This window comes from Carettochelys insculpta, chromosome 3 (genome assembly GCF_033958435.1).
Source record: "Carettochelys insculpta isolate YL-2023 chromosome 3, ASM3395843v1, whole genome shotgun sequence".
Lineage (NCBI taxonomy): Eukaryota > Metazoa > Chordata > Testudines > Carettochelyidae > Carettochelys > Carettochelys insculpta.
Window position 1 is genome coordinate 72832878 of NC_134139.1, and position 15064 is coordinate 72847941.

At 45.9% G+C, this 15064-nt stretch overlaps 1 protein-coding gene across 13 annotated transcripts in view; it reads right to left on the bottom strand.

Annotated features, from left to right (window-relative positions):
• The window catches only part of RYR2 (ryanodine receptor 2), a 975983-nt gene that overhangs the window by 232543 nt on the left and 728376 nt on the right, over positions 1–15064 (bottom strand). For all 13 annotated transcript variants that reach the window (XM_074990102.1, XM_074990110.1, XM_074990109.1 and 10 more), the window contains one exon: positions 10541–10590. In XM_074990102.1, the coding sequence (XP_074846203.1) occupies positions 10541–10590 (50 nt within the window). The remainder of the gene's footprint in view (positions 1–10540; positions 10591–15064) is intronic.

A 15064-nucleotide genomic window follows, 5' to 3' on the forward strand; every position in this document is an offset into this window, starting at 1 on the left:
CGTTTGAGGCGTTGACCACTGCTCTGAGCTCCAGTATATTTATGTGCAGTGACTGTTCTGTGGAGGACCACAGTCTTTGCGTCACCTTTTCGCCCATGTGTGCTCCCCACCCTATGTGGGAGGCGTCGGTAGTGAGAAAAACAGATATTTGTGGTTGGTGAAAGGGCACCCCTGTTAGCATGTTCTTGGGGTTCACCCACCATTGCAGGGATCTGCGCACCTCTGTCGTGGGTGACACCACCCTGTGGACAGTGTGTGCTGCCGGTTTGTAGACGCTCGCCAGCCAGTGCTGCATGCTGCACCTATGCAATCGGGCATTCTGTACCACAAACGTTGCTGCTGCCACCATGTGGCCCAGCAGCTGTAAGCACGTCAGAACCGGCACCGTAGGGCTGAAGGTGATGACTTGCACGAGGGAACCAATGGCGCGAAAGCGGGCATCTGGTAGATAAACCCTTGCTGTGATGAAATTTATACGTGCCCCTATGAACTCTATGTCCTGTGCAGGGTCTATCTTTGATTTTGCCAGATTGATGACCAGGCCCAGCGAAGAGAACGTGTCTGCTGTGACACGTATCATGCGATGTACCTCCTCCTTCGAGGCCCCTTTCAGTAGGCAGTCTTTTTTTTTTTTTTCAGATATGGGAATATAAACACCCCCTGTCTGTGCAGGTAGGCTGACACCACTGCCAAGGTCTTGGTGAAGACTCTGGGGGCTGAGGAGAGGCCGAAGGGCAGAACCTTGTACTGAAAATGTTCTTTGCCTACCATAACCCGGAGAAAACGCCTGTGAGCCGGGTGAATAGTTATGTGGAAATACGCGTCTTGTAAGTCGAGGGCTGCAAACCAATCTCCATTGTCCAGTGCCGTAAGTATAGAGGCGACTGTGATCATCAGAAAGCGTTGCTTGCGCAAGTACCGGTTGAGGCGTCGAAGATCTAGGCTGGGCCTCCAGCCTCCTGTCTTCTTCTCTGTGAGGAAGTATCTTGAGTAGAACCCTTTCCCTCGGAGTTGCTCCGGCACTCTTTCCACTGCCCCTATAAGCATAAGATGGCCTACCTCCTGCTTGAGTCTCGCTTCGTGGAAGGCATCCTTTAGGTGGGGTCTGGGTGGAGGTCGTGGCGGTGGGAGCGACTGGAAGGGAATCGCGTAACCCTTGGCCATGATCTCCAGTACGCATTTGTCTGTGGTGATCTTTTGTCACTGGTCGTAGAATGGTCGGAGACGATGGTGGAACAGTAGCTTCGGATGACATTGCGCGATGGTAGCGATAGTGCAGCCCTTGATCTGTGTGTCAAACTTGTGGCCTTTGGCCCTGCCCCGAGGACACACGGCTCTGTTGAGAACGTCGCCTGGGAGTTCTGTACTGTTGGTGCTGCTGATGTCGCCCTTGCTTGTAGCCCCTGTGGTACTGGGGACACTGTGGTTGATACTGCAAACAGCTTCTGCGTGTCAAAGGGGAGATCAACGATCTTCGCCTGTATATCCCTCGGGATACCCGATGTCTGGAGCCAGGATTCCCTGCTCATGACCACTGCTGTAGCTGTTGAGCATGCTGCCGTATCCACTACGACTAGGGCGATCTGAACTCCCGTCCTCGAGGCCGCGTAGCCTTCTTGCACGATAGCCTTGAGCACCGGCTTCTTGTCCTCTGGAAGCGAGTCCATGAGGGAGGTTAAGCTAGAGTAGTTGTCGAAATTGTGGTTCGCTAGATGTGCTGCGTAATTCGCCATTCTCAACAGTAGGGTGGAGGAGGAGTAGACCTTTCTGCCGAACAGCTCTAGTTGCTTGGCATCTTTGTCCGTTCCCCGTTTTGAACTGAGACGCTTTTGATCTCTGTTGAGACGATTCTACCACCAGAGAATTTGGTTGCGGGTGGCTGAATAGGAACTCCATGCCCTTCGCCGGCATGAAGTATTTCTTGTCCGCTCTCTTGTGGACAGGCGGAATAGTCGCAGGGGTCTGCCATATCGTGGTGGCGGACTCCAAGATTGCTTCGTCAAGCGGTATGGCTATTTTAGAGGAGGCCGGAGGTCTCAGATTTTTAAGGAGCTTATGGTGCTTCTCTTGCACCTCTGCTGTCTGGATGCCTTGCGTGAAGGCCACTCTTTTAAACAGCTCTTGGAACTGTTTGAGATCGTCCAGAGAATGGACGTCCCCCGGGGCCGTAGCCTCATCCGGGGAGGACAACGAGGAACCGCTAGGGTACGCCTCTCTGGACCCCTCTGGGTCCTGTTGACGGTGGTACATCCGCTCGCTAGAAGCTTGCAAGGGAAAATCCCGGGGTTCCAGAACCAACTCCCCCTGAGATATGAGTCTCTGTCCCCGTTCGTGATTGCCCTCAGGGATACGGAACCATCTGTGGGGATCTGTCCCTGGTAGTATGCCTATGGTGTCTATGCCCCGTATGATGGTGGCGACCATGGCAACACGGGCACTGCTCCTGGGATGGTGACCTGGACCACTCCCTTGGTGCATACCCCCTACATCTGGGGGAGCGAGATCTTCTGGAGACCTGGGACGCTGGAGAGACCGATTTGTGATAGTACTCAAGTGGCTCGAAGCCCAAGAAGGGCGAAGTTGGTCCAAGCCATGGGGAGGCTGGCTGTAGAAATGGAGATGGGGGCTCCGGATAGGCTAGGGGTGAGGCCTGCCTTCTCGTTGGAGTCTGCAGCACGAGCGGAGGGCTCAGAGAAAGCAGCTCTGCAGCCCTGTATGGAGAGGGACTGCGGTGCCGTGTTTTCTGTGCTGCCTTTCCCCTCCCCTGTGGAGGTGGCTCTGCCCCCTGACCCGTTGGGGATCTCGGCCCCGTAGTCTGCACCGCACTCGGCACGCTCCTGAGCGGTGCCACGTGAACGGTCTCCCCTGGTGCCTGCAGGCCGTGTGCCTGTGCGCTCTGCGCCGCCGGTTCCCCGGGGGTCAGTGCCGCTGTTTGCGGTGCTGCCGGTTCCGGTGCTTGCTTGGCCGCCGCCCTGCCCGCGGTGCGGGGCGGCTGTTTGATCATCGGAGGCTGAACCTCCACCACGTGCGTCTCTGCACCGCCGCCGATCAGCTGTAGCTGCGGCTGGGGGCTGTGCGCTCCACCCGTCCCGCTCGCTGTTGCTGCCGGCAGGGATCGGGTTGGGGAGATTTTCCTCCGTTTTTCCACTGATGGGGTTAGGGACGCGGCTTTCCTTTTATGGGCCTGGAGGGTCCCTCCTGCTGCGGCCGCTCCGGCACGTCTGGCTGGAGGGCCTTGTCAAACAGCAGCATTTTCAGCCACATTTCCCTGTCCTTCCTTGCTCTGGCTGTTAACTTGGCAGAGAAGGAACATTTCTGAGTGACATGGGATTCCCCCAAGCACCTTATGCACTGACTGTGCCCATCAGACGCTGGCATCGCGGCACGACTCACACTTCTTGAATCCTGAAGAGGACATTGTGGTGAGTCTTTGAGTTGTTAATAGGGTACTTAGCACCTTCTCTGTGCTTGTTCCCCTCTCAGATAAAGCCTGCCGCGGCAGGAGGGCTAATGGCCCTAGGCTCCTGGCCTCCGGTGCTCCGCTTGTTACTAGGATTGGAAGCTTTGAATTCCTTTCCTTTCCTTGTGTTTTTCTTTTTTTTTTTAAAACAACAGCCAACTAACTTAATCTAGGACTGAAGAAACTTTAAAACAATTAAAAACGTTAAATACGCTAACTCTGGCCATAGCCTGAGCGGATTCCATCTGCAGCCGATGGCAGTTAAAGAGGAACTGGCGGGGACCGGATTGCGCACGTGGCTGGGAGCGCGCAAGGGAGCGGCGCGCACCGGCGCATGCGCGGTCCGGCAGAAACTGCTTGGAAGATTCAACCTGCGGCGCTGGGGCGAGCCTGACACCTAACGTGGAGCACCCACGGGGACACTCGAAGAAGAACAGCTGTTATCTCAAAATAACTAGGTTGTGTGGCCATAGACTAAGTCCTTTTCCAAGGCATTTTAGCCAGCCACTGTACACTTTACGTAGGTAGTTCTTGCATTTGATATCTATGCTCCACTTCAATGAAAAGTTGTAACATACAGATTACTGCTCTTCATGCAATTTATGTGCAAAACCCTTCCTGCATGTACTGTGGGGGGAGAAACCAACTGCACCCATACCAATATGGTTCTAAGCAGGGGAGTTGACAGACCCTGCAGACCCCAGGGCAAGGTGGGTGGGAGGCCCCTTTTAGGGTGAGGGGGGCAGGGTGGAGGGTAACCAGCCCTCAGTGCCACCTGGAGCACACCACCTCATTCCTCCCTCACAGCCTGTAGTACTCTGGCAGCCATTTCAAAGGCTTGGGACTCCAGCCACAGTCACTACTACTGCATCAGCAGCTGGAGCCCCTGGCTGCTTTGAATTGCAGGGCCCCAGGGCCACTGCCCCCGTTGCTCTGCTTCTGCCTACCCCTTCGGAGGACCTAGTGCTAAGGCAAAAATTCCTTTCCAGGTACCCTACCATAATGCTTACACCAGGTCTTGAGCAAACCTGGAATTTTACCACCTAAAAGGTAGGCAGGGTGGGTCCTGCTTCAGCCTGCTCTGTGTAAAAGAGAGGCTTTAGGTGCAGAGCTGACCCTTTTAAACTCTGCATTCCTTGGGGATGAGTGAGCAACCATGCTGATCCTTTTGCAGACGTTTTCATCTTCTGCACCCCAAGCCATAAAACACTGTTACCTTCCGTTGGCCAGCCACATGAACACCCTCAACTCCCCCAGCCCCCACTTCAAGATGCAGGGCAGTCATTAGCATAAATTGACACAATTGACTGAAATAAGGCATCTCATTAGTTAACTTCCCACTGCTGGTGGGGCAGTACATTTTTAAAATAAGATATATAGTGTAGAAATAGCCTGTGATACCTATATTTTGGTAACAGAAAAGGGTGACTTTTTAAAAGAAAGTTTAGTAAATTGTGGACAGAACTAAAGCTCATCAGATCTTCAACTTTGTGGCATCTATGTTTCCTAATGCTAAGCAGAACATGTTTTTGGAGGACTGATTTATGTGCTTCAGTTTCTCATCTAAAATCTTCCTCATGAAAATTAGCACCGCAGCAACTGAAGGCTACATCTGTCCTCTATAACTATGCTTTCCCAAAAAGGCAAAGGCATTACCAATATCTAGTGATTTTTAAACTTTAAATAGCTCAGATATTTGGAAAAGCATCCAATGATCAGATGTTTATCTGAACTACTTTAGTCTGGAAATGCAACTGGAATTTTTGCAATGTTGAGGTCCATCATGAGATTTCTATTACTTTCTTATTTTCTTTTGATGGATATATTGTGAGAAGAAACTTGACCAAGGTATTTTCAAAGCTATGGTTTTGATTCTGTATGTAGCCAAGGAAAATTGAATTGTTAATACTGTGAAGAGTAAACTAAACATTTTCTGAACTTACACATGTTTTGTATGGCTCTAGTTTGGAGAAAAGCATTCCCTAGTCTTTATAACACTCAAAGTTATAGTAAAACTACTGCCAGTGATTGGGAGACCCACTGTAAATCGGAGAATTTTGTAGGTTAGCATGTCGGTTCCTCTCCTCCTGAATTGTATGGCCTAGATGGAAGAAAACTTACATTCTTACTTTTATGGGTGAATTTGGCCCAACTCCTTTGTGTCACTATTTGCTTCTCAAACACAGGAGTAGGAACAGTGAGAATTCTGGACTTTGCATGTCTCTAGACTTAGTTATTTCCACTGTGTCCTTAAGATACAAAAAGCACAAAAACAGTTGGGATGCCCTCACTTTTAATTTATGTATATATGACACTAAATTAAAAGAGATGAAACCAATCTTTTTATCAAATTTCAAATTAGCATTTTTAAATGAGTTACAAATACCTGAAATTAGGAGATTCCAGTTAAGTGAATTCTATTAATGATGCAAAAAGTTCTACAGCAGTAATACAGCTGTGGCAGATCAGCCCAAACAGACTTGTTGCCAAAGCATGGCATCAGAGCCTAATACAGAATATATTCTTCTAATCCATAACATAGCCTTTCCTTCCTAAAACACTTTAAATAAAACAAAAGGGCACAAATCAAAGCTAAGAAGCCATTTAGACATTAAAGGAACTACATAAATAACTAATTGACAAAGAAACAATAGAACTTGCAAATACAAAAACAATTACGTTACAAAGACCTCAACGAGTTTTTAAGGTTATAAACAACCTAAGAGCTAGTGTGATCACAAGGGACATATCTGTATGACAGGATTAGGTCAACGTAAATTACACAATTCCAGCTACATAAGTAACATAGCTGGAGTCAATGTAGCTTAGTTTGACTTATTGTGGTATCCACACTGTTCTGCATTGATGGGAAAAAACTTTCCCTTTGACTTATTTTAGTGATTCTCATTCTGGTGGAGTACCAGAATCAGTAGAAGAGTGATCTGTGTTTGATTTAGCAAGTTTTCACTAGACCTGCAAAATTGACTCCCAGTGGATTATTCATCGCAGTGTCAATCTCCCAGGAGTGGAGACAAGCCCTAGATACCTAAATATAGCCCAGGGTTGTACAACCAACCACAACAGATCTCACAAGCAAAATAATTGAGTTTAAATAATTACCTGCTTCAGTTATAAAGAGATACTTCAGGCCTGCTCCTTTTATACCTCTAGTATGCTAAAGTTTGAATAGGGGAAGTTTAAACTGTGGGAATGAGATACTTCCAGAATAGATGATGTTGATTAAATTCAGTGTTAATGTCCTGCACTCAAAATCCCATGAATTCTCATCACCATGATGCCTTAATGAAGGGGTTTGTACTGGTTCCTAGGAAGGAGCAACCTATCAGGCAGAAACAGCAGCCACTGTCCCTTTGTACAAATATAGAGTTTCCTCCTGGGTAACCGCTTCTTAGTTCATGGAAATGAATGAGATAAATCTGATCAACTAGCTGCACAGCTAATTTTTGTTGGTTTTTTTTGTTTGCATTTTTGTTCAGATTGCATGTCACATTGTCACTGATAGTGAGTATAAAGAATTGGGTTGATACATTGTTAACACTGAAAATACAGAGAAAACATCTCATACCAGAGTTAAACATTATTGAAAAGTAAAATAACCTATTCACAGAATTTTGCTTTTAAATGGGGAGAAATATAATTTCAAAGACTCCTTCCACTGAAATTAATTGTATAGAAAATTCAGCCCACTAATAATAATGGTTGTGTCTACACTACGAAAATAGTTTGAAGTCACTTACTTGGAAGTAAGTTGCTCACTTCGAAGGTAGTATTAATAAATGTAACACTGCCACATCAGCCAATCTGTGTATGACCCATTTACCTCTTACCAGGAGGCATTACAATTGTACCATGAGAATTCACTTCTATGTAAATGTCAAAAAGAAGTACTACACCAGAAATCACCAATTAATTTGCAGCTGTAGAAACCAAGAGTAGATGATACGTCTGTGTTTACCTGCATCCTGTTAGAAGTGTAACCATATCACAAAATTAGCTGGTAAATGCTAATTTATTTGCATGTCTGAATTGCCTTTATATTTTGTGGGTGACTGCTCAGCCAATCTTAAGATCAAAGATGTGAGACACTGTATGAAATTAACAATATTACATTTATTGGCTTCAGTTTATTTATCTATGGTATAATGTATGGTCGATATTTGCTTTATGTTAAGTATAATTAGATTACCTGCGTATGCAAACTAAACAGATGTTAACCTCAAAGTGATGGGACAGCATGTGCTCAACAATGAATATCCTCAGTCACATGCTGTGCTCAAAGCACTTAAAAGCCCGATTCAACTATAAAGAGGTCTGATCCTTTCATTTCTAGCCTGCTAAACTCCAAACAGGGTAAGTTTAAACTGTGGGAATTATATCTTCCAAGTATTTACATGGAAAATGCATTTGCAGGTTCTAGGAGACTCTACATCTAAGATGCATTTGGATTTTAACATTTTAGAATGATTCCAAAGAAATTTTGGCAAGCCAGCAGATGTAACATCCCTGCTGTAATTTATCTACGAACACTGAAAATCACACACACGATTCCTTAACTTTTTAATAACTCCCTTCTTTTCTTCTATTCATAAATCTTAAGTTAGTTTATGAAAGATTAGTTGACAGTATGCTGTAAGGGTAAGATATGCAATACATATATTGACTTGAGGATAAATGTCTAATCCTTTGGGATTGGCAGAACTTTAAGTATAATGAATAGGGTTTTAAATACCCTCTCGCTATTTTAGACTTGTTTGTTTAAATGGCAGCCAAGCACTGGAAGTGGGCTATGTTTGTTTTCTTGTCAACAAGTGTGGTACTACAGAAGACCTCTTGACTTTAATGCTAGAATAAACTTCCAGTTTTGGGGGCTTCTCTGCCCTATTTCTTGCACTCCGTCCTGAGAATGACAGTCTCCGTGCAGCCCATCCAGGCATCTGGTCACAGTAATTCATGCCTTTCTGTCTGGCAAACCATCACGTTTAACTTCGGATTTTGTGTGTTCCCCTGCACACAATTAAGGCCAAAAAGCTTTTACAAATGTCTTTCCTTTTTCTATAATATAATATGCTAATCTGTCTTTGGGAGTGGTATACATATCCCCCACTGTTCATAAGAGCGTAAGAACTGCCATACTGGGCCAAATCAACAGTCTATCCAGCCTAGTATCTTGCCTTCAGACCATGATTGGTTCCAGATTCTTCAGAGGGAGTAAGGAGAAAAGCCCAATTTATCAAGTGACCCATTCCCTGCTGTTCAGTTCCAGCTCTTAGCAGTTGAAGGTTTAGGGACACCAATGCAGCAGATGTTCTTAATGTTCAGCCAATAGCAAGTTCCATACTGAGGCTATGTCTACACTAGAGCACAAAATGGATTTTAAGGGAGTTAAATCAATTTTATAATGCACCTGTCTTCACTACAAATACCATTAGGTTGATTTAAGGGATCCTAAGGCCAATTTTTCTACTTCAGCTGTTTCATGAAGAGTAATGCCAAATTTGAATTTTCAAGGTTGACTTAATGCAGACACAACATTATTTAGTTTGATTTTATCGGCCTCCAGAAGTTCCCACAATGCCCCCAATGTGCCCATTCTGACCATCACTTTCACCTGCGTCTCTCCAGGTGAGCAGGAAGTAGGAAACAGGAAGCAAGAATCAGTCTGGGCTCTGCAGTTGCCCTCTGCACCATGTGGCAGCTAGGGTCTCCAGCTCAATCCCCCAATCACATAGCTGCCTGGCTCTGCGACTGCCCTACACACTATGTGGCCTAATGATATTTGTAATGAAGACAGGTACATTATAAAATTGACCCAGCTCCCTCAAAATTGACTTTATCCTCTAGTGTAGACATAGTCATAGGCTGAGGCTACAATTAAGTTTGTTTTGTTCATTCAAAATACACATTCCAAACACAAACAAAGCAAAATAAATTCCTGGAGCCTGACTGTATCCCCTAGATTTGCATGTGCAGGATTCAGACTCATGTGGAGCTCTTCTTCATCTAGACAGGTCCTGTGTGCACTAGGAACAACCAGGAGTTCTTCACTGAAGTTAGATAAACTTAAATTCTAGTGAAGACAAGGCAGTTTGTAGTTTCCTCATGAGTTAACAGTTCAAGGTAAAACTCTAGGCTCCTCCTCTCTAATTCAAACTGCTAATACACATGATCACTACAGACTGTGCTGTATATTCATAAGCATTTTGCTTTGTGTGAGTTACCATATGTTAGCTAGCCCACATTAAGAACCAAGTATTTTTCTTAAGGAAGATGCACCTAGAGCAATTGAGGCTCAGCTGTTGCTGTAGCAGCCAGATCCACCATCACAGGGATCCAGCAAAGCCCTCTTCAGATAATTATCCAAATGGATAATCATGGATGCTGAAATCCCCACTCTCCTGTGACAGAAGACATGTACGTGGGGACATATTTTCAGATAGCCTTTTATCAGCATGACATTAGAAAAGGCTCCAGAGAAATGATTTCACCAGGGGTCTGGAATAGACAAATTATGTGATTTTCACAAAGGGAGAAATTAAGGATATACACTTCTCTTTTATAGTCAAGTAATGTCTGAAACATGATAGACATGCAGCAGATCTAGAGTTAAACATATTTGGCCCTATGGAAGAATTCCCTGGAATATCAGCTAAGCACTCAGCCCACAACAGATTTTATTTTAGTGACATTCAGAGATAAAAAAATGTGCAAATGCTAATCTGTTTTACATCAGCAGACCAGTAATGAATAAGAAAAAAGCAGCAAATATTTTTTATAATTATTTTGTTTGAATTCTGTTCTTTAATAGGCTAATGAGCTTGGAAATTGATCTCCTCTCAATCAGATTTACATATTCACTGTTTTTGTTACTACAAAAGTTCTTTACTCCATCTAAATATTGCCGTGATCTCTCAGCCTAAAGGATCATTAGTAGCCCAGGAAGACCATGCATTCAGCCATGCAACCCATGCAACATGCAACAAGGCAGCACATAACACAATGCAAAAACGGCAAAGAAAACCAAGTGACGGCCATGCTAGTATTTGTCAAGGTTCTCCTTACCAAACAGTGAAATCCTATGCCTGACAAGAACTCCAAGTTTGCAGAACAGGCTGAAGACAAAAGAAAAATAAAGAAGACAGGGAGGAATAAGGAAAAAAATGGGGAGAAGAAAGAAAAGTAACAGCTGATATATGAACAGGAAAAGCAACATGATGTCACGCAGAAATTTTCTGAGCAGAATGTGAGACTGAGAGTACTAAAGAAAGATATTTTAAGTGCATATCCTTAACAAACATGGTTAAATAAGCACATATTCTAATAAAAAAACTGGAAAACAAAGCTAAGTAATATAAAAGCATTCTAAATGAAACCCCACAAAGAAATAACCATTGAAATATTACACAGAAAATTACAGTCAGTGGGTTATGCAGAATATTGAAAATTTGGGGGAAAATGTAAGAAAAACAGATTAATTGAATTGTCTGATGGTAAATGTTTAATTAGACCATTCTGAATCACATAATATTTAATACAGCAGATAATTACAATGATTTAAGATTAGAAATAAACAGACAACAGTTTATGTGGTAAAAATCAAACAAAATATGGATCTGACCAATGAGTTTAACATGTTTAAATTTATTTTAGCACAGACGCAAGGTGCCAGTTTGAGAACAATGGATGATGAAGTTTTATGTTGATTCATAGACAAGAGAACAGCTGTGTAAGCTTCCGCACACTGCCCTTCCTTCCCACCTTTGATCCAACCTTGAGCTCCATGGACAAAGCAGTTCACTTTTCACGACCCAGTTTAATCCTTTGCTCTTGTTAGGAGAACATCGCTCAGGGTGCATAGTTGTGTCTACTGTGATGTCATTTTGTGGAGTAAACTGCATTAAGGGTATCATCTTATCTGGCCACCAGCATCCTAGGCCTAATTCCAACCAGCAAGGTGAAAGTGAAAGACGTTGTATATCCCATTATACAGTTAGTTGCTCATGTAGTCCACCAAGAAATTTTTTCAGAAGTATGTTATCATATAGAATTCATTTTAATTTAAATAGTAATATATTAAATGGATGTCAGTCTATTCCTTCTGCCAGTATATTAGTACAATACCCATTAAATTCAGTGGAAGCTGTGCTGATATAGCTGAGGGTAGAGTTGAACTCATGAAACATCTCGAGCATGCTGAGAACAATCCAGCAGGCAATATACCCAGGGGATTGATACTTGGGATCACATCCAGAATCAATCCTATTGACCTGCAGGACTAAGATAGGCTGCCTTGCTAGGTGCGCTGGTCTTAACAGAGAAGACATTAAAAAAAAAAGCCTATTCTGTCAGATTCTGCCAACTAGTCAGTTGGAAGTTAATAATTCCACAGCACTTTATATAGAATGCTGGGGATAACTGCAATGTCTTGACCCACATTCACCCAATTAACACATCAGCCCTGCCTACATAAGAAAGAGAAGTTACTCACCTGTAGTAACGATGGTTCTTCGAGATGTGTCCCTGTGGGTGCTCCACAATGGGTGTTGAGCTTGCCCGGCGCCGCAGATGAGAATTCTTCTAGCAGTTTCTATTGGATCACGCATGCGCTGATGCGCGCCGCTCCCTTGCGCGCCCCCGGCCATGTGCGTGATCCAGTCCCCACCAGTTCCTTGACCAACCGCCTCGGATGCTCCTGAAAAACACCAGACAGAGATCCAAAGCGGGGAGGATGGGCGGGTGGTGGAGCACCCACGGGGACACATCTCGAAGAACCATCCTTACTACAGGTGAGTAACTTCTCTTTCTTCTTCGAGTGGTCCCCGTGGGTGCTCCACAATAGGTGACTACCCAGCAGTAACCCAAGTAAGGAGGTGAGTAATCGATTCATGTGCAGCTTGCCCCCAAGAGGACTGCTGTAGACAGACGGGTATCCTCCTCGAATACCCGATGTAGGGCATAATGCTTGGCGAAGGTGTCGTAGGATGACCAGGTTGCCGCTCTACAGATGTCTTTTAACACGATGCCCTTGAAGAAGGCTGTTGACGACGCCACCGCCCTGGTGGAGTGAGCCCTAGGCAGGGCCAACAAAGGGGTCTTTCGAAGCTCGTAGCACATTTTTATACAGGACACGAAGTGCTTTGAAATTCTCTGTGAAGAGAGGCCTTCCCCTTTTGACCTGGGAGCGAGAGACACTAGGAGCCTGTTCGTTTTCCGGAAGGACTTAGTTCTGTCTATGTAAAAGGACAACACCCTTCTCACATCTAGGAGATGTAGGCACCCCTCCTTGCTTGAGCTGTGAGGCTTTGGGTAAAATGAGGGTAAAACTATTGGTTCATTAAGATGGAACTCCGAGGAAACTTTTGGAACAAAGGCTGGGTATAACTGTAAGGTTACCGCCTCCTTTGAGGATACTGTACAAGGCGGCGTTGCCATCACTGCTGCGAGCTCGCTCACCCTGCGGGCTGACGTAATCGCAAGGAGGAAGGTTGTTTTCATCGTAAGGAGTCAGAGGGGTACCGTGGCTAATGGTTCGAAGGGTGGTCCCGATAGCGTGCTGAGCACCAAGTCCAAATTCCACGATGGTGGAAGCGGTTTTCGAGGGAGGTAAAGGTTTAACCAGCCCCTTCAAGAACCTTGTGACGATAGGGTGGGCGAATACAGTGGGCCCTTCCTCTGTATGCCGAAAAGCTGATATAGCAGCGAGGTGGACCTTTAGCGAGGATAGAGAAAGCCTGTCTTGTTTGAGGTCCAATAGGTATTCTAGTATTAAGGTTATAGGAACGTCAAGGGGAGCTAACTGCTTGGCAGAACACCAGGCTGTAAATCGAGTCCATTTCTGTTTATTAGTCCTCCTGGTGGAGGTCCTTCGGCTACACTCCAGGACTTTTTGTACTCCCTCCGTACACGTGCTCTCTAAGGCACTGAGCCATGGAATAACCATGCTTGTAGGCGCAGACCCTGAGGGTGCGGGTGCACTATGGACCCCGAGCCTGCGTGAGTAAGTCCGGCGCCACCGGTAGGGGAAGTGATGGACGATCCGACATGCGCAGAAGCAAGGGAAACCATTGTTGCCAGTCCCAAGTTGGGACTATGAGTATCATGCGAGCTCTCTCCCTTCTGGCTTTCTGCAGAACCTTGTGGATAAGCGTTGTGGGGGGAAACGCGTAGAGTAGAGGGCCCTTCCATGAAATCATGAATGCGTCCCCCAAGGACCCCTGCCCAATTCCTGCTCTGGAGCAGTACTGGGGACACGTCTTGTTGTACTGGGTGGCAAACAAATTGACTTGGGGAAACCCCCATGTACGAAATATGCACTGTAGCAGGTCAGAGCGGATCTGCCATTCGTGCGTGAGTGCGAGGCTCCTGCTCAGCTGATCTGCCTTCACGTTATGAGCGCCCGGCAAGTACGAGGCTTTCAATGTTATGTTGTTGGCGATGCACCAATTCCACAATCGGACTGCTTCCGCACATAACGCACGGGATCATGCCCCTCCTTGTCGATTGATGTAGAACGTAGTGGAGGTATTGTCGGTATTGATCCTGACTACTTTGCCATGCAGGTAATCTCGAAAATGTCTGCACACGTTGAACACTGCTCTGAGCTCCAGTATGTTTATGTGCAATGTCTGTTCCGCAGGGGACCATAGACCTTGCGTCACCTTGCTGCCAATGTGTGCTCCCCATCCTATGTGGGAGGCGTCGGTAGTAAGAAAGATAGAAATTTCTGGTTGGTGAAAAGGCACCCCCACTAGCAGATTCTTGGGATTTTCCCACCATGCTAGGGATCTGCGCACCTCCGTCGTGGGTGACACTACCCTGTGGACAGTGTGGGATGCCGGTTTGTAAACGCTCGCCAGCCAATGCTGCAGGCTTCGCATGTGTAACGTGGCATTCTGTACCACAAACGTCGCTGCCGCCATGTGCCCCAACAGCTGCAGGCACGTTAGGACTGGCACTGTGCGGCTGTACATCATGACTTGCACCAGGGAGTTGATGGCGTGGAAGCGGGCGTTGGGCAGATATACTCTTGCTGTGATAGAGTTTATGTGTGCCCCTATGAACTCTATATCTTGTGTGGGTTCGGTCTTTGACTCTGCGAGTTTGATAACTAGGCCTAGCGAAGTAAACGTGCTCGCGGTGACATGTATCATGCGTCAGACCTCTGCCTTTGAGGCCCCTTTCAGTAGACAGTCGTCCAGATATGGGAAAATAAACACCCCCTGTCTGTGCAGGTAGGCTGATACCACTGCCAGGGTTTTGGTAAAGACTCTGGGTGCCGAGGATAGGCCAAACGGAAGAACCCTGTACTGGAAATGTTCCCTGCCGACCGTGAAGCGGAGGAAGCGTCTGTGTGCCAGGTGGATTGTTATATGAAAGTAAGCAACTTGTAAGTCGAGGGCTGCAAACCAGTCTCCATCGTCCAGTGCCGTAAGTATGGAGGCAACCATGATCATCCGAAAGCGTTGCTTGCGCAAGTAACGGTTGAGGCCCCGTAGATCCAAGATCGGCCTCCAGCCTCCTGTTTTCTTCTCTGTTAGAAAGTAGTGTGAATAAAAACCTTTCCCTTGGAATTGTTCCGGCACTCTT